At 40.8% G+C, this 20,847-nt stretch overlaps 1 protein-coding gene across 5 annotated transcripts in view; it reads left to right on the top strand.

Annotated features, from left to right (window-relative positions):
* The first annotated feature begins 13,415 nt into the window (after positions 1-13,415).
* Positions 13,416-20,847, top strand: part of LOC108030222 (ras guanine nucleotide exchange factor glfB) — a 60,992-nt gene continuing 53,560 nt past the window's right edge. Inside the window, exons 1-2 of one of the 5 annotated variants that reach the window (XM_050887475.1) lie at positions 13,416-13,872; positions 15,823-16,132. In XM_050887475.1, coding sequence (XP_050743432.1) covers positions 16,131-16,132 — 2 coding nt within the window. In that variant the 5' untranslated portion in view covers positions 13,416-13,872; positions 15,823-16,130. Of the gene's footprint in view, positions 13,873-14,384; positions 14,627-15,232; positions 16,133-20,847 lie in introns of those variants that run through there. The other 4 variants (XM_050887474.1, XM_017103003.3, XM_044091942.2 and 1 more) reach the window with 4 other exon arrangements.

Here is a 20,847-nt window from a genome sequence, read left to right as displayed (position 1 = left end):
TATAGTCGAAGACAAACTTAAACAGCAATCTAAAATCCTCTTACCCGCTTTTAAGATAAGTCAATGAAAAGCAATGGAGATGCCAGGGAAAAGTTGAGTTTATCAAATCACACACACATGACTGTCAAGTGCAGAAAATTCCCCCATTTTAATGGCAGCCCCAGCCTCAAATTGAATCGTATGGCTTGCGCTGAGTGAAATTTATTCACCCTTGTTAAATTTTCACACACAATGATTTTCTTTTCGCGGCCATTACCGTTTTAACTTTAAGAAGGGAAAAGCTCCTGGAGCTGGAAAATGTCTCTACTGGCGGTGGCGAATGAATTGCAATTTCCCTTTCTTTTGGGCGAGAGTGAGCTCCGCTCCCGACTTTTGCCAGCTCCTCCGGGTGCGATAATTCAATGAAGTTTCAACAGCTTTTTGCACCACATGCACCTTCAGTTTTCCCCAGTTGTTGCATGCTAAAATGTTTTCCCTTCCCATTTGCAGACACTTTGGCTGCGCATCTTTGGCTTTTCCTCCGTTTTTCCTCAGGCAAATGCGTCGCCATGAAATTTTAATCAACTTTTTGCTTCCGTTTTTGACTATTTGGTCTTTTTATTTTTGCATACAAAGTAGCAGACATGTCTGCCGCGTCGCATTTCCGCTTTCTAGAGGGGAGAAGGGGATGGAAGTTGTGGGCGGTGCTGGGCTGAAATAAGGTGCAAAGAACACACATAGCTTTGTGGTTTTTCGGGAGAGTTCACTGAACTTTTTATTACATTTGAAAGGACTCAAAAACGTTAATGTTCTAGGAATGTCAGAAGAAAACTTTGTCTGAAAGATTTACCTCTTCCAGAGGTTTTCTATGCTTCAACTGATTTCAAAATTACAAAATTCTTTAATTAAAGTAGAAATCTTTAATGAGGCTTCGTACTTTGCAATACCAAAAACAGTTCCCAAGTTCATTGAACGAAAATAATATTATTTAATCAAAATTCCGCGCCCTTTTACTTTGTAATAGCAATAAAAGATTAATTGCCATTGCCTAATAAGTAAGTTTGATGTGCGCTAACAAATAAACAAACGGCAAGTATCAGTAATGTAACGTAATTCCCAACTAATCTATTGAGCAATTCCCAACAATGTTGCGCTATAACTACTCAAAGCTGCTAAACGGAAACACTCTGCAAACACTCGTGCCCACTCGTTACCTTCGGATGATATAAGGCCATTACCAAATAAATCATCGCAGCCCCCAATAAAACCAGTCATTCGCCAATCAATAGGCTGGGGCATTCCAGGCACAATGCCCAGAAATCATATAATACCCATGCCAACGTCATAAGAAAGGTCCTTCCTCTTCAGATCATTCAATTTGGGTCTCGAATCTCGACAAAAGCTGATGTTCAAACTTTTCGGCAGCAAGTTGGCTGCGGGTACCAGTAATTGAAAGCGAATCCAGGACCCAAATCACGGACTCATAAATAATACAATGCCAAAGGGATAAGCGACAAATTCGAGGCCCCGCCGATGCCAGCGGCCAGATAATTGCCGGCAATCAAAGTTTATTGAAACGTGACACAGAGAGCCCTGAGGCTCCTGTTCTATCCAGCTGCATCATCATCTGGCATGCGGGAGGAGGAGGCGCGTCCCCGGCCCAATCCTTAATGCCATCCACCCACCCGAACGACCTCAATTCCTCCGTCTGCCAGACACCAAGTCGCCTACGCAAAAACTTTTCACAATCGTGCGGGCAACAAAAAAGTTGCCGAAATTCTCTGAATGAATGTGGCAGAACAGAAATAAGTTTGTCCTGGTCCCAAGTTGTATTTTTAGTAGCCAGACTTTCGGTCGGGGGCTGGTCAGAGAAATAAATCTGTCGAGGGAAGCCAAAGTTCTGTCATGACTATACTCTTTATGAGGGGTATAGGGGTTTTTGAATAGATCTCTAAAAAATGTTGTGAGAAATAACGAATCAGGAGAATCAGAAGGCTAAAATTATATCAATTTTTTTTAATGTTCATCCACATTTTCTTACAACAAATATTTTAAAGTTTAACTTCAAGGGTCGTACATACCATTCCAATAATGGCATAAAGACATATTTTAAAGAGGGCAAATGTCAAGTCCCTGGTTTTCAAGTTTCAGATGCCTCCTTAACCTTCTTTTGTTTAACAAACTAAGGGCCTTTTCAAGTTCAGCTGGCCCACGCAATATGGTAGGCCCGATTATGGATGCCCCGCGTTTAGGCCTTGACTAAAAATAGCCTGAAAGCCATCGAGGGTGCTGCTAGGCTAAAACTAATAAAACGACGCGAGCAATATTGAATATTTTATGGAAAAATGAGGTGGAGAAGGGAGGTGGCATTGCCTCAAGTTGACCTCAAACATTTTGAGTAACGTGACGCCAGCTTTTGGCTCCGTCAGGACTTTTGAATACGACATCGCGACTATGACTATATCTATGACGTCGTTCTGGCTTGTTGGCGTCAATGAGATTGCCGCCCATTGTTGGCTCGGTTGTTTGCTGGCAAGTGCATTGCGTAAGACTTTGCCTCACGGAACCGCTGACGCCACTGAAAAACCAGGCAATCCCGAACCCACCTACCAAATGCCTGAAATTCGAATTGATGTTGCGTCCTTGCTGTGGCTTTCTTGATGGACAGGGACAGACCAATTGGCGCTGGTTGGATAGAAGCCAATTGGTGTGTTGCTGAGTGGATTGTGCCAAGTGGAGTGCTCAGTGGGTCATTGGGTTGAAGTAGGGTTAAATACTTTACGTTAATGGCCGAACATAAACAATAAGATTTTAATTAAGATGTTTATTTGCTCAAACAAATGACTCATTCAATAAGAACTTTTTTATGATGTTTTTAAGACCTGTGGTATAAATAAATGTAATGTTTTACGATCGAATTTTAGTACGAAATTAAGAAGTTTATTAAGTCAAATATAAATAGTTTAAAGTTTTTTATAAGGTGTTCTTAAAAAATACATTCTTATAAAAAGGGAAGTTTAAAACAATAGTACTTAAAGATGTGTCTTGTAGACAAAGAGCAGAGCGGTTCTATCGCATATTTAAATCTAACAAAAGAATTTCCGGTTAATTGGTTTCAACTAGGCCAGCTAGCGGCTCATTCGGGCCATAATTGAAGGTTGCCAGCGCGGGCCGGAAAACCCTTTTGATCCATGATCAGGGCCCCGTAGCCGAAACTCCCATTCATTGCCCAATCCGAACTCGAAGTGCAGCCACCTAACTACCAGTGCAATTAGAGTCTAATAAGACGCAAAACACTAACGCCATGCGATGCATAAAATACAAGTAGTAATAGCCACGAAAAGAGCCAGAGAGTCCGCAGGGAAGTCCAGTGGAGTCGAGTCGGGCCGAGAACAACTACCACAAACTGGGCAGAGATAGCCATCTAGTTAGCCAACAAATTGCATGGACAGTAAAGTGGAAATCTAACACACCCCACACCGCCTCACCCCCCAGGATCGGCCATGAAAATGGTGAGAAATTTTCACAAATTGCGCCGGGCGATTCATTTCGCATTGCTCGAGGATGGGGATGGGTTTCTGGTTGGTTCGAGGCTGGGGATAGGGATGAGGATGAGGATAAAGACGGGCCCGAATGGCCGGCTAATCCAGACGCAGGCGGCGGCCGCTTTGCTGGATATGATTAGGAATTTAAATGCTTTTGAATTATTAAATTAGTAAATATGCAACGCCCGGCGAGAGGCGAGATCCGAGATCCCAGATCCCAGATCTCGAACCAGCCCGCAGTTGTTGCAGGTGCAGCTGGATCCAAAGCCCCTGTCAGGCTTCTGACTCAGGCAGGCTCCAAAACCAGTTAAAAGTCCATTAAAACGCCAGGGAGAAAAAGAGTTTGCCCGCAGCCAAATCTGAAACAGTGGCCTCAAACGTATGGTAATAAAAGGAAAATTTAAAATAAATATTAAATTATTTAAAGAGATAATTACGATATGATTAAGATTACCATCATAAGCAAACAAATAGGTTTAGATTGGGAATAATAAGGTTGCCTAGCATAATAAATGGGAAGCCGTTAAATAAATCGATATGTAAGTATGGCATATTATTATTATAACAGCTGTACATCGAGATACAAATGCGTTCTAACTATTTACTAATTAATGTTAGTCAATTCTTGACATGGCAATTTACGTATAAAAAACATAAAATTCGATCTTAAGTGGCTGCCAATTGCATACGCTGTTGGGTCATTAAATTTAATATTATTATTTTTAATTAAAGCACTTGAGTGGTGATTTATTTTTATCGAATGTTGATTTCATTTATTGGTTACCATTTAAATATAAGAGGCGTTCTTAGCAAACACATACACTATATAAAAAATTTAAAGATAGATCCCTGATCCCATAGTTATATTGATTTAGACTGTGCTAATTATAAAAGATAGTTTTATATTTATAGGATTATTAATAACAAGTTAGACAGAAATTACTCCTAATATTTATATATTAGTATACAACTACTACTAACTGTGAGCTTTGTCTAACAACTTACAGCTAAACTTTTTTCCTAAACTTCTTTAATTTATTTTTATTGGAATCTTCTTATCTAGGTTCCACTGTGCGACGCTCGTGGTCTGCGGCTGGCGGCTGGTGGCTCAGCTCGTTTTGTTCTTGCCTGCTCTGCTCGCTGTTCGACTGTTGCTTTTGTTGTAATTACACGCCCGCCCCAGTCGCCGCTACGCTGCGTGTAATCGAATCTATCAATCTATGAGATAAATCTTATTTTCTAATCTTGTTATCGTGCGCGCGCCGCGATCGACGGATCGCTCTGGACTTGGGAAACTTGCACTGGGGGACTGGTACTAGGTCTTGCCTCACTTTCAGTCTGTTGCTGGGGGATTTCTTCTCCAGTGGTTTTCTTTTTATTTTGGCTGGTCAGTAAATTTTGCACAGCATTTCCGCCCAGGCACAATGAGCCGAACCACAAAACACTTGTGCATAAATTGACCAAAGTGGACAGCACTTCGTGGTTGGGGAACTTGGCGCTTTTGGTTATGCTCTGGCTAACTGTTAATCTTCTGTGGAACCTTAGTTTTGTACTGCCAATTTTTACTCATCTTAGTGCTCATTTTTCACCATTTTAGCCGCCCTAAATAAGCAATCACAAGTCAGTGGCTAACTACTTAAAAGACCCTCAGGCGGTGCTCTCAACAATGACAGTTTAAACTAACTGCAACTAAAAATAGTCCAACAATATTTATAACCACTGAAGGGAAGCGACTAAGGCGGCATGCAAAGCAAAACAAAATATGAAAAGCAATTAACTTCGAGATTAATTTAAGCGCGCTTGAAACATTCAACAAAAATATTGAGCAACTAAAATAAACGGTAGGAAGGGAAGCCAAACAAAACACACACGGCTTAAATGAGAAATAATGCGTGCACTGAGAGAAACAGGAAAGAGAAATAAGCATTAAATATATTTGATCTGTAAAATATTGCATTGCTGTGTGAAGCTTGAAAACACTTTATTATTATTTAACCTTGAATAAAACAAAGTCTTTAAAAGATATTTTTAAAAAGGAAGGGGAAATTAACATTTAATATGATTAAGCATTTAAAAATATAACTTTTCGGTACTCTATCAAAACTGTTGAAAAGTTTCCTGAAAGTATGCTTTAAAAAAGTCAATGAAGATAAATCGGAGCATATCATCAGACACCTTTCAAAAAGAGCTTTTATTTCAGTAAAGCTTTTAAAAGAGGGTTTTAAGACCCTGTGTGTTCGTGTAGTATTGATGAAATATTAAAGTCAAATTTTTATCCACTGTGTGGCAAAGTCCGGGAGCCGGGGTAAGCCACAACTAGCGCCCTCAAAAGGCGAAATACTCTGTTTATCGCAGGGAAGCCGGCTCCTTCGGTGGCTGAGTCCGCTGTCCAGTTCGGGCCAACTCCCTTGCCCAGATCCCGATGCAGAAGTGGCCGTGGAGTGGAGTGCACACGGGCACATTGATTGAAAAAGATGAAAAGTGCATGAAATGCTATGCACTATTGGCAGCTGGGACTCGACTCAACTCGACTCGCATCGAATCGACTCTCCTTGGACGGACACACAGACCGGTGGACGGGGCTCACCGAGTGGAGGTAGGCAATATTTAAACTAAAATGAACAAAAGATGCAAAGCGAAGCCGACACAATCTGTCGATGCTGATGACCAACAACGTTGGCGATGATGAAGATCGTAATGAGCCGCGGGAGTCGGGGGCCCAAGGAAAGGAATGGGAATGGAAATGGGTCCACCGATCGGCCAGGTTTTTAGGAACGCGTCGTAGCGTGGCATGTTTACTTAACGAAACCAACCCATTCCATTCCGAGTTCCCAGTTCTCAGTTCCCAGTCCAGTTCGCATCTCCCATCGCCCAGTCTCGGTCCCATGTAAAAAGCCACTTGAGCATTGGTCAGCCTCCGCAGTGGAAGTGACGGACCCATGGACCAATGGACCAGTGGACCCATGGACCCATGGACGCACAGACAGACAGATTCGACTGCTGAGGTCAAGTGTAGTTTTTAATTTTTGTTTCAATATGCACATTCCCCCAGCGATTGTTCGCGCTGCTGTTCTTGTCCGTTGATGAATTATGTGAGGAAGTCCCGGCCCCCACTCCCCGATTCTTCGATTCTGTTGTCTTTAGCTTGAGGGGGCGAAGCGATCGTCGAGCTTAAGTGGAGCTTAAGACCGAGATTCACTTGATTCAAGGACAACAACAAAGGATCTTTTTCAATGACTTTTCAGTATTTACATATTCTATAAAATTTATGGGGAACCAAGAGGGTAGTTTATTAAAGGACCAATAAATAAGAAATCCAATTTCTTAAAGGAACTTTTGAACTAGAAAAGTTGTTTCTTCAAAGCAGATTGTATCTACAAAGAAATAGCCAGTAAAATATTATTTTACTTTTTGTTTTCCTTTCAAAATATTCTCTAAGGTCCAAGCCGTCTATAAATTATCCATAGCTCAAAAAGGCTTCGCTTTCGCGCCACTCCTAGAACCTCTTTGCCACGAAAAGTTTCTAGCCAAAAACCAAACAAATCCACCTCTAAGACATGCACTAAAATATGGAAAACTCAGACAAAATGCGTCGGTCAAACTGTAACATAAATCAAATGTCGCCCATTTGCGAAGGGCCAGAGCGCCGTGTGCTGTCAGTCATTTTGGAGGAGTCAAGAGTCGCGGAGTCGGGGAGTCAAGGAGTCGTCGGGCGATAAAAATCGCTTCCTCATAAAAATTCCGCTAAAAATATTTGTGGGCTGGCAGGGGAGAGGACCTAAAACCGACACCTTGCAACGGCTGCGAAATGTTGTTAAACAATGAAAATGCCCCGACTGCAGTGGAGCAAAGAGTTACGAGAGTTACGTGGGGAGTGGGAAGTGGGTTCTTGAAAGGGGGCCCAGAACCCGCAGCCCCGGAGAGGGCGGACTGGCCATGCCAATAAACTGTTGTTTATTTTCACTAGCGTCGGCGTCGGCGTCGCTGCAGCAGCGCATAAGTACAAAAAAAAAAGGGGGGAAAAAAATCAAAATACATCCATCACGATGGCTCCAAGTCCAAGTGCAAGTCCCCAGTCATCGTCGTTGTCGTCGGCAATTTATCTTTGAAATCAGCGCCTGACTTCGCTTATATCTCTGTTTCCATCCTGTTTTCTTGTGGCATTTTTCCTTTGCTTGTAATTAGATACGCGCTAAAGCAACCCACACAAAGCCGAACAGGTGAGCAAAATCTACACGGAGGTGAAAATCTAGGAACAACAGTGTTGGACAGTGTTCTATGTCATGCCTAAAAGTACAAAAAGGAATTAAAAATGCAGCAACATATGCTTTTGAGTAGTATCAAATTCCTACATTTCTTATATTTACAATATATTTTTGGTAGTTGGGTTTTAAGGATAATCATAATTTCAAGAAAATAATCAAGTGGTTTTTAATAGCTTTTAATCATAATATTGTATACAAATTTTGAAAAATATTTCATAAATTTGTTTGAAGGCAATCCCACTTATTCTTAACTTAAGAAAGTAATATCTATTTGTTATAGTGTGATATTTTGGGTGATATTTTCCTCTCTGTAGGCAATCGCGTTTGTTCTGCTGTGGGCGTGGTCGAGAATTAAGCTATATGGAAAGCCCAGCGACTTGAAGTCGATTGTTGGCTCAGCCAGGCTAGGTCCCAGTCCCACTTTCCCGCTTTCCAGCAGACAAAGTCTGAGCCCGGTCCGAATCTGTGACTCTGCATATGCGCAATCAGTGCAAACAGCCACCTCGAGCCCCCAACAACATGCCTCCCCTTCTGGGTCGGACCTTGTTGAAGTGCTAAAATGCAAATGCAAATAGTTAGCCCCGCCAATGCGCCTGCATTTGCATCTCTTCATCTCCATCTGCATCTGCATCTGGCAGTCAAATCATTTGACTTGTGGTTCTCGACTGGCTGTTGCACTTGTTGTTATGACTTTGTAATGTGGTGTTACCCGGGGTTGGGTGTGTTCGGTTTGGTTTGGTTTCGGCCAGGTCTTGTGTGCTGCTCCCATTGTTCAGTAGGTCAGTCCTTGAGCTAAAGTTGCAACAAGTTATTTCGAATGATTTGAGGCATATAAACTTAACTCTTCATCTTACATCCATAAAATAAGTATCATCTATAGCTAGTAAATTAACAGTTTGTGGAATTTATTTGTGCAATAAATTATTTCGGGTTTATATATGGCATAATAATATTCAAATTGTAATTAGATTCAGCTTACCTTGGGCTTGGAAGAGACTTCTGTAATCTGGAATCTTTAGATAGGATTAGTGTTATTCCCTTTTAGCCTTATTATATTTGCTAATAAAGGTAGAGAAATATATGACATAACTTAAAAAAAGTGTTATAGCTTCCTTTTAGGCGTGAATTATGCTAATTGTAACCCTCCCATTTTTCAGAACAGATAGAATAGAGGCATCCTTCTTTGAAATATTTTCTTATGGCGTTCGGGATTATATGCTAGGTGTTAGTAGTGAAGATACATCCCAATATTTTCCAAATAATTCTTTAAACTGAGAAACAATTTGCTTACCAAATTTGCTGGCTGGTTTTAAGTGGAAAAAATGATTCTTTAAAATTTACTTTTACTTCAAAGGTTGTTTATCCGACGTGTCCCAGACACAGACGTATTACACTTACCTGCCAATCGGTGAATGGAGTAAGATTTGTTCAGTTATCGAACGGACTATGCAAATCCTATTATATATGTGAGAAAGCCAGACTGTCGATGTTTAGTTACTGTCTAGTTCCCACCAAATTAATGGAATTTTTTCGCATGGCCATGTGGAATTCTCTAACGACTCTCTTAGGGTTTTGTAACGCACTTTAGAGCATTCGATTTTTATGGATTCGCAGACGCATCGCAGACACTTTTCCTATCCTTTGGTGGCTTTAGTGGATGAGTGCAACCTCCATTGACCCCGAAGCACGGAGTTTACACATAAAAGTAAAAGCTTTGCCAGCGGCCAACGAAACCATGTTGGTTGGGTCAAGAAAACCCAATACACGGCACACTGAAATCTATGCAAATGAAGAGACCCCCGGTAGGAAAATATTTACCTAATTACCAGGCAAACGGATGGAAACATATTTGCACGCCGGGCAAAAGCGTTGACATCCAGCCGGGCCAAGCTCAGAGCTACGAAACTCCGGCACTCAGACGGTAGACATATGCGAAAATTGACAGCTAACAGCGGAAAAACAACAAAAGACAACGACGACGAGTGTTAAAAACAAAAAGTTTCCACTAAAAAGACGCAACAGTAGTGACTGCCAATTGAAGGTGTAATGGAAATGGAACTCTGGTAATTGCTTATTGGTACTGCCCGCCCAAAGCCCCTCGTAATACGCCTATCCGTTCGGTATCTGAGGACTGTCAAGTCATGCGACGCGATGTTTACGCGGCATAATGAGTTATTAGAAAACGTTTAATAATTTGCATAAATCAACAGGCACCGCGATAAACTTGTACAGAAAATATGAAAATACAGACAGCGTTAGGAAATAAGAAAAAACGTAAATTAAATACGCACGGAATTTGACAAAAACAAGCGGGCATGGAGGTGGCCAAATCGAAGCGATAATACCCTTAAACTAGGAATACACCAAAGGCTATAAAAAATTTTGATAAAATAATTGACAAAAAATATGTATAATGTAAAAATGACTGGAGTAGTCCATGGAATGCGTTGGGCAAATGAATAGCAAAGCGTTTTGTACGCTGTCCATGATAAGTATCACTGCCTTGCGCATTTTTTATTTATATTCGCATTTTAGTTTATTTTTGTGCCGGTTTTGGGTACAAAGTCTAACTTGGAACTATGAATAATAGAATTTGCTTTAATTGCTTGGCAATTTAATAGATAAGATACGCTGAAGACAGTATTACCTTGGGGTATTTCCCAGAAGTATACTAGAGATCAGGAATTTCTGCGCATTGTAAAAAAAGAAGAAAGCTGAAACGAAATTCCATTATTATCGCAGGCGGTTATCTATGGCCATATAACCAAGCCCAAATGACTTTTTAAATATGATTTATTTTATGTCAACCCCTTCTACCATAAATATTATCTATTTTTAGCATCCGCAGTAAATGAACAAAAACATTTCGGGCAGTAAAATAATTTAATTATAGAATTCTTGATGTTTGCATAATGTCTCGGTTGGGGAATCAACAAAGGTTATTATTTCAACACGTTCATTGTCACAACCTCATGGTAATAGATTTTATAGATTGAGACTTTATTTTTCAGGAAGTGGCTTATTATGCTTACTAAAAATTAAATTGTGTTTGCTAGATTTATTTCCAGAATATAAAAATAGGTTTTTCTCTCCTGTCTTAGTCTTCTGGAATACCTTCAATTTAAATCGGGCACAGTTAGTGTGTGGCTCTTGGTTATTCCTTTTATTTGGCAAAGGAATCTATGGAATTCCCCGGCTATCTCATCTCCAATGCCATCTCATCTTTCCGCTTTGCAGGATAGGTTTTTAACAAGGTGCGATAAACAACAAATTAATGCCCTGGCACGATGACAGCGCCGCACAGTGAGCGCCAGAATTAAATTCCACATGGTGCTCGACGGGCGCCGATGGAAATGCGTGGATCGAAAGGAGCTGGGGAAAGGGTTTTGGACCTGGTACGGCGAACAATTCATAATTGTCATTTATTTATTGCTCAGATATTGCGAGCTTGATTTTACGGGCGCTTATTAAAATGAATTTTTCAACACACAAGGGACTGGCGGCGAGGTCTGGGCACCGCGAAGTGCCGGCCATCTGATAGGCCATTTGATCGAAAGCTTCGATATGTGAGTGGGCTATCTTCCCTCCTCCTCCCGCCCTGCATCCCTATCTTTCGCCCCTGCGCCGGCGTGTTTTTATTACAAGCGAGCGCCACCCGCTGCGCAGGCGTGTAACTTTTTTTGGTTTTACGATGCTGTTTTCGCCGTTCGCCCTCTGCTGCGTTGTCCTTCGGATCGCTTTGTCTTTTGTCTAGAGCGGGTGGCTATCGCGCTCCCTTTCGGCAGGGCTCACCACCGTTTTCTCCCTCGCTCTGTGCACTGCGAAAAATCACTATATGTTCTGTAATAAAATTTTAGATAGATAGATAGATAGAAAGATAGGTAGATAGATAGATATTAAGATAGATAGCAAAAGAGATAGAGAGATGTTGATATTAGAATCTTCCCGCAATTTCTACAACGATGTAATATCCCTAAAAAGAATTTTGTATCAATTTAAAATAAATATTCCTATTGTTTTACCTATATTCTGTTAAAATCTTTCAATTTTCCTGCATTTTTTGCTTCCCTTTTTTAAAAAAATTAATTATTTTTTAATTTTCTATTTTGTAATTGTCTGGATCAAGGATCCTTTCCCTCAGTGTAAGTCATTTTGCAATTTGTTCACTCCTGGCGTGTTCACACCATTGAAGATGGCCCAAAGAGAAGCTGTTTTGTTCCGTGGCGTTCAAATTAATAGGTCCCAGTCCGTAAGGATCTATGATTAATGAAGCGCGACTATCGCAGCCTTAATGCTGTCAATATATCACAATATGCACAAAACACTCGGCTAACCGATTACCGACCCCGGATCACATAAGGTGTCTACAAACCCAATCGATGATATTGCGTGAGCTGGACATCGCGTGAGTAATCAGCCGCATGTGGGTAATGATGATCTCTACTCCCTCCAGAGGATCCTGGCCCAAAAAACGAATAACAAAAACGCGTTCAATGCCAACGATTGACTCACTGCCAGTTTGCAACATCATGCTCGGTTCATGCAACATTCATTGCGTTAGCAACTCAAACCTGTTGTTGTTTCTTTAATGGGGGTTTCGGTGTCTTTGTGAGTCAATTATCGCATGCGAGAGTAGGAATGTTTTTCAGTGGGCAACTGGAGGCCCAATCAACCCCTAAGAGAAGCGATTGGGGTGACCATTTTTTCCTAGTTCAAAATTAGTTTAAATATGACATTTATTTTTGATCTTGCAGGTCTGCCATTATAAAAATTAAAAAAAAATGTCTTCTAGATTTTAAAAATTAATACGGATACCAAGCTGTTTTTAATATTGAATTCACAATGTATAACCAATTAAAGGATTTGCCAATAAAACGAAAATTATATAAATGTATTTACTAAATATTTCAATACAATTTCCGTATTGACAGACATTTCTGAGAAAGCAATAAAATATTTAGAGCAGACAACTTTTAAAATAAAACAAAATCACACATAATTAACTGAAATTCCTCCAAGTCCTTAGAGCTTTTAAAAGCTTTTGTCAGCCCAGAATGTGGTCACCCAAGAACTTGAAACAAGCTGAAAATGTTTACTGGTCAGTCGAAAATCCACCCCCAAGAAACGATATCTCCCCTCATTTTTGCAACCAAAGAGTATCTGTGCGAAAGCATAAAATCGCATGCAATTTGTGGCGTAGACCGTTAGTCTTCCGCAAACTTGAAAGAGCGAAAAGTTTTCTCTTTTTTATGGCGAAACGGTGGCCGCGGCAGAGCAGTCGACGTCGCTGCCCAAAGCTCCTGTTGCAATCCACTCGCTCTCATTGCGGTTGTTGTTGTTGCTTTTCTTCCTCCTTCCCTGATTCTTCCTCTTCTTCTTATTAGCCTCAAGTGGTGAGCATACACCCCGCCCCGCCCCCTTTCCCAGGGAAGTACTAAAAAAACTGGCCGGTCTCAAAGTCTGCCGAGTATTTGTTCCAATAAGAAAAGCCAATGCTCTGCTTCGGTAGACGCAGGCGGCGACAGCGACGCTGGCCGCAGCGGCGGCAGCGACTGCAGCAGAGGCACCGCATTTTGTTGGCCAGTTTCGCATCGCATTTAGTTGGGTTCGCAACAACAAAACATAACAAACCGCAGTCGCGAATCGAATCGAATCGGTTCGAAATCGGAATTCGAATCCGAATCGAGAATAACGAACATAACTCGAGTTTAATTATTAATGAAATAACTATAAAAATTAACAAAATATTGTGCTTTAAAAACAAACTTCAAGAACAGTGATTTCCTAAGAAAAAAACCATATTTTAGTATTTGTGGGCTTATCACCTCGCTGGCCACCCTTGAAGTTGTTCATTTTGCGGTCGAAAAGTGGGAGAAAAACGTTTTGCCTGCGTTCATTTGAGCCTTTTAAGCCGTTTAGGCAGGATCTGAAGGAATAGACGAAAAACGAACCCCTTTTTGGCTTAGCTGCCAGGACTTAAAGTATGGGTTTCCGCTGGAAACTTTCGGGGGATGGTCAAGTGATTCATAAATAGGTGGAAAAGTTATGGGCACAGTGAGCACTAAGGCATGGACACCTATGAAGTAAATATTTGGCTTGGCTGCAAATATTTGTTGTCAAAAATACATTTTAAAAAACCATTTAAAAATCGTATTCTTAAAAGTATATATTTTAATTCATTTTAAAATTTATATGAAAAGTGTTAACTGATTTGATAATATTTTTAGTTTTATATGATAATGAGAGAAAATTCAATTTATAGTATTGACGTTAACTCATGCTAAAATAAAAGTAGGCTTTAAATACTATATTTCCTGGCTTTTTTATACAAGTTCTAAACCATATTTTAGTTTAACATATAGATAAAATAGAGGAACTTGAAATACTATAAAAATCTATTATTATAATTTTTTATAAATTAAATACTTATATAAAGTAATAAAAAATATTTCCTAGAAGTAGTTCATTGAAATATCAAAGAGCGGCCCTCTGATCTTGATGCTCAGCATTTTTTAACATAACTCCAAATCTCTTCCCAAACTTGGACTCTCCTCCGCAGGACACGCACGTGTTCCTCGCTTTCTCTTACGCTCTCTTTGCGCAGCGGCGCAGCTGGAGCGCTCCCTTTCACCGGCTCTCAACCTCTCGGACTCGCATTCTCTCGCCTTCTCCGTTTCTCTCAGTGTCGCTCTCCACTGTAGAACTGCTTGTTCTTCCACGCAGTTTTGACACTTGTGACATTTTTGACACACAAATCAATTGTTACGTGAATTTTCAGCGCTGCAGCAGCAGAGGCAGCAGCGCTCAGCGACATCGGGTAAACGCTCATAAAATCGGGTAAAAAATTTAACAAAAATTCCATAATTTTTTTCGTCATTTGGCCAGCGTATCGGCGTAATGTGGTCGACCGGAAAAGTGTGATTTTCGCGGTGAAATCGAGCCGGAATTGTTGCCTACTTTCGTGCGCTGCGTGTGTGTGACATAATTTGCCGTTCGCCGAGAACTTTAATTTAGGGATTCCCCCACAGAAGAGCCTCGCTATCGTGACCTCAGAGTGCATAACACACCACTGGCCCGAACCTTCCCCGTTTTGGGGCCTTCTTTCTGCTGCAAATCGATTTCTGTTTCCGGCATTTTTCACGTGGCTGCTGCTGTCCCCCTTTACTGAGCGAAATATGTAGTAGAAGTAGGAAATCCATTTTTGAAATGAATGTCTAGGATAATAATTTGTTAATATTTGGAGGGGCTAGGGAACACATTTAAGTGGTATTCCTTGTTGGAAATGTGTATTTTTAAGCACTATCAACATTTATGGATTTGAAATTCGAAGTATTAGATTGTATTTTGAAATCAAAGTATATTAAATAATTTTCCTATCCTTTTAGCTTTACAAAATTAAAGTTTATATTCCTAAAAATCCAAAAAGAACCTTTTAGAAAGCTTTTTATTTTGAATGTTAAATCTCTATTTAAGGTTGGTTGTTTATCAAGGACATTTTCTTGTTCCAAAACGTATTCCTGATTTGTTACACATTTTTCCCAGTGCCCCCATCGGCTGTTTCGTGCAGTTTTGGCATTTTGCTGCCGTTCTGGCTTTCCCGCTGTTGTTGTTGCCGCCTAACGATTTTTCCCGCAAACAACACGGCGAACTGAAACGTGTCAGGCCAGAGGAAAAGCCAGGGAAAAGCCAAAGTGAAAAGCCCACGGGGCGGCGAGAGAAACGAGAGAACATTAACGGCAAGGTGGCCGTAAATCGCGAATCGTAAACAGTTTTTGGGCTCAGCGGGGAACCAGCTGAAAGTAACAGTCAGCCTGGTTTATCGGAATCGTTTTTGATTTCCTGCCTTTGGCCTGTTTTCCGTATTCCGTATTTCGTATTCCGTAGTCCATTTTCCGTGCTCTGCTTCTTGCCACTTCCATTCGCTTTTTGGGGGTTTTCCTGCTCGTTTAGTTTCGGTTTCGGTTTCAATTTCAGTCAGTCAGCTGCTGCTTTTCACGTGGCACGTGTCGTATGAGTAATATTATCCCTTGCAGTCGCCACTCCACTCAGAACACTCAGCACACCACAATAATCAAAGACTGTTTAATTGATATATCAACTGACGCAAATTAATAAAGTGCTTCAATCAATCGCAATTGCAAAGTGTTCAAAATTCTTAGGCCTAACACAAAAAATAACCCACATAATCGCAAAGGACATTGTCGAATTGGCCCCCAAAATCGATTCACCGAAATCGCATTCTAAATGTTCGACTGGATTGAATTTACCAAAGAAGCGTAGACGAAATACGAATGCAAATTAGATGCAAAATAAATGGGTAAAATGAGGTCAAGTAAATACGATGTAAGTATGCAATTTTGTACTATAAAGTAAATTTGTCTTAAGATAGATTATGCTTTAAGAATGGGTGATATAGTATATTGTTTTTTTTTTCATAGAACTTATTTTATAATTTACTATTTTCGGCTTACCCAGAACTGATTCTAGTGACTTTCCGAAATCAACCATAAATCTTTAGCACATTTTTGTAGTTACACTTAATATATCTTGTGTCTTTTTAATGTTTAAAAAACCTGATTAAATATTATCACTTTCTGGCTTATTATTACTGATATTAAATTCCCCAGAACTGACTTTCACTAACTCCCCCAAATTGGCCATCAATCCTGGCCTGTCGCTTCGCAATTACCACCAGTCCGCCCAGAGCGAATTGAAGGTTATGCCATCGCATCCCAGACTCCATGTGTGCTGTGTGGCGAACTCAGCTGGTCAGCGAACCAAAAATTTACATAATCACTTAACTCATGGCCCACATTTTAGGTGATTACCATCGGGGGTCGGTGGAGAAACAATGCCGCGGCCAAAGATCTGCACATAAATTAAGTTCAGAAACGGAAAACGGACGAGCTGTCTGCCCTTAATCTTGAATTACAAATCGAGTGCAATTATCCGACGGGCAGGCTGCAATGAGTCTCCCCCATGGGCTCGGTTCTGGGTGCCCAGTCCCGTTCCTGTACCCATTCCCCCGGAGGCCTCTTAGCAATTTGTTTTCACACTTTACGATTTGCATGGCCGGATCAGTGTTTTCGATAAGCGTCGACAAGGTTTCTTTGGGGAGTCAGAACCTGGTTTTGGTCCGGATCCCGATTGGCAGACCCATTCTCTAGCCCGGCAGTCCCACTTCCACTTCCCCCCGAACATTTAAGTGCAGATTTGCCTCTCGGGCGCTACTGTGTGCGCCTTTAAGTTTCGCATTTAATTGATTTGTCAACACAAATGTCCGTCGCGGCTTCCTGGCTTCCTGGGCAACTAAGCCGCTTATTCGCCGGCGACTTGGCCTAAACACACGAGTTATGCCGGCATAAATTGCCGACTTTAGTCTTTGGCTTGGCTGGAAATCGAAAGTCGAGTGCTGGCCCAGGGCCAGGCGCTATGTTACTCCAGAGACATCAAAGGCGCAGCGGCGCAGCGCTAACTGCAATCATCAATCAAATAATAAGAGCGGGGAAATGTGTATCTTTGGTCACTCAATCGACTAAAAGTTGCAAACTCATTCGCTTGGCCACTCGAAGCGGAGCTTCAGGGTGCTTCTGTGTGGGCGATTCTTACGTGCTGGGACTCTTGATTCCTCATTCTCGATGGGATGCACTCGGTTAAGGAGTAAGTGGGGCTTGGCACAGTGGCGAGGGGCTCTCATAATATTTGGACGCCCTCGGAACATGATTTATGGCAACATCGAAGGGCGGCAAAAATTCCTGGCATATTTTTGAAATAAATGCTGTATTGATCAAAAGTGAGAGCTAGGCCTATGAAACAAATTTATAGTAAATATCTAATATGCTCAATATATTTCCTTATATCTAGTATCATTAATAAAAAATTATCCATATCCTTACATGTTTTTTGGGGAAAAATAATTGCTGTTTTATAAGGTATTTATCAAAGATAGCGCCGGGCATAAAAAACAAATTTAACTTGAGATATTTAGTAGAATTCGATACTTTACATTATTATTATATCTTTGATAATTGACAAAAGCTTAAGGTAGAAAAATGTAGTGTATCAGCTAGGAACGGTTGAGAACGTAATCAAGGTTGTGGGGAAAACAGAAAAATCGTGATTTCATTTTTGTCTGGACCAAGAAAATATGTTCTTATAGATGTTATCCCTTGGGACTAATTATTTGAATTTATTTCATACTTAAGCAGCCGCTGTGCCACTGTATTTGCGCCATTGTCTCCTGACACTTGGCGACATTCCTGATTTCTCTTTTATTTTTAGGTAGCGCCAGTGCGCCCTCCCTGAATCTGAATTATGTTGTCATGTCCCCCGGCTCTTTGTTTTGCTTTTGCCCCGTTTGGCTTTGTCTTTCGGCTTTGTCTGTTGGCTTTTGGTTTGCTGTTTTTCTGACTTTCTGACTTTCTGGCTTTCTGCAAAATGCGAACACGCGCCCCAGCACGTGGGCGGAAAATATCTGCCGCCGTTTGTGTCATTCATTTTTTTCGGGGGAGCCGAGCTCCATCTGTGCGGCGCTTATTAATTGTGTGCGAATGTTTGCACAATTTGTCAATATTATCGCACAAAACATGACCATTGGCAGGCGCCCCCGCAGTTCCCCAGCCCTCTGCCCCCAGCCCCCAGCCCCCGACAACATCTTGTTCGGCTACCAAAAAGAGTTTGCCTAAGTGATTTGTGATTTATGAGTTCGCTCGATTTTCGCCTGCATATCTAATGGGATGTGGCGGGAGTGGTTGTCACCTATTTTTATGCACAGAAACAAAAAAAATGGTGCAAGGGTGGTTATCTAAAATCAAAAATAATATTTGGCAAAATACTTTAACTAAAATATTACGAAAAGCTTAATTATCTTTATGGGAAAAACTGGCCAAATATAAAATATGATTGGGATTGGTATTTAAACCACCATGATTATATTTCTTTTCTGTGTACCTATCTCGCTCTCTCTATCTGCAGATACGTATATCTATCTCTATCTGTGGCTCGGTCTCTGGCCTGGGGGCCTGACTATTTGCTAATTCCCCAACCCACCCCGCACACGTCTGGCAATATGCATTACGACTTTATAATGCCCGGTTAATTGGGTCAACCAGCTCGTCGGGGACGGGGGGGCGGTGTGGCTCAGGGGGTGGAGTCAACGCATGTTTCAAATGTTTGATAAACGCGTTGTGGCATTGCCTCCTGACACCGCTCATACATATTAATGCCGAACGCCGACTTGGCCGTCTACTTGCCGCCTGGTAGCCAACTGGGTGTTGTTACAATGTAAAATGCTAAAATGAGGGAATGGGAGCTGGGATCTGCGGTCTGGAAGCCGAAGTTTTGTTTCCCACCTGAGTTGCGTGGGAGTTTCCATGCAGGATGGAGCGTGGATAGTGGCTACCGTTCTAGGCAGGCAATTGGGTAATTTAACATGAGGAAATTAAGTATCTGATAGAAAAATATTTGTAATTTTTTCTAATTTTTTATAACTATTCTTTAAGAAAATGAATTAAAAGGTTAAGAAAGAAAAACAATAAGTTGTATATATCGTTTTTAAAAGATACATATATGTCTATACTGTTGTTGCTCGCATATTATTATACCATTTGGGTTTAAACACTACCACTTCATTGGTTTTCGAGGCCTTAAACCTACTTGTAGACAGTCTGAGAAAATCCAAATAGGACTATTAAAAAATAAATCAATAGGTATCGAAAACCTCAAGCTTTTTTAAGAACGCAACAGACCATTTCCCATTACCCAACCTAATTTGACAATATCCATCATATATCGAATTCGGGTGCTTTCAAAACTAAGTGCCCCATGTAAGGGGCGTCTCCATCGGGTCGACTTAATAGAAAGCGAAAACTCGACAATTTTCCACGAGCTCCACAACTCGCTGGCTGCTAAGCCGCGAAAGTAAATAATCCAATTATCGCACACATGCGCGCCCATAGCATAAATAAAATCATTTGATAAGACAAGCCATAGACCAGGGAGACGGGAGACTAAAGACCGAAGACAGCGGTCTAGAGACCGGAGACCGAAGACCGGGCGGGGAAATTGCATAAACGTGTTTGGGAGCCGCTCACTGAGGAAGTAAGTCAGTCAGATGCGAGTCGACTTTGCATTTGAAATATGCTGCATTAATATGCCGATAAATATTTGCCAGCCATCGTGCGACTCTCTTCGGATCTCCGGCCATATATGTAGCCACAGCTATATAGCTGGCCAACAACTCAATTAGATGGCAGTCTGTGCTGGCGGTGCCGGGGGAGGGGAAGGGGTGCTGAAATTAAATGGCATAAAATATTTCCGCGAATGATCATCAGCCGATGCTGATTACGATCGTGATCATCATGGGCAGACTTGGGGCAACTTTGTCGCCTCTTGAGTGGAGTTTCCCTTGAAAGTGCTCTCTGTAAGCGGGGAGTATTGGACATGGTAATAAGATAAGATAAGGTAATAGGGCTGAGAAAATAGGTTTAAGGTACATATATATGTGTACCTTATATATAAGGTTTTCAATTTCATCCATATCTTAAAAAACTAGATAATGTGATGAACATTATACGGAACCTTTAGAAGTAGGTTAAGATTTTGATCTATGCTTTAAAAAAATGTATACTTTATGGAACGTTACACGGAACATTATAGGTTTACATTTTTATCCATGCCTTAAAAAATATATCTATTTTTTGGAACATTTTACTAAACCCTTAAAATTACATATTGTATAAAAGGAGATCTTTACGAAAAAAAGCATTTAGAGCCATAACATTTATTATATCTTTAATAAATATAATAAATTAATAATAATAATAACTAATACATTGTCTAAATTAGACCCATATTTGAAAAAACATAAACGTACAACACATTCTAAGGAACCTTAAAAAGTAAATATCTAAAAATATTCCTCAGAGGAAGATCTTTATGAACTAAATCATTAAGAACACCTATTGTTTATAAAAACCACTTTGTAGAATTCAGTAAAATATGCACAATGGGTACTCCCAGTTCGGAGCCCCGCAACCGAGGCCCCACTCCCCCAGTCC

The sequence above is a fragment of the Drosophila biarmipes genome, chromosome 2R (genome assembly GCF_025231255.1).
Source record: "Drosophila biarmipes strain raj3 chromosome 2R, RU_DBia_V1.1, whole genome shotgun sequence".
Taxonomy (NCBI): domain Eukaryota; kingdom Metazoa; phylum Arthropoda; class Insecta; order Diptera; family Drosophilidae; genus Drosophila; species Drosophila biarmipes.
Note: the sequence above shows the minus strand (reverse complement) of the source record. Positions and strands in the feature narration are given on the sequence as shown.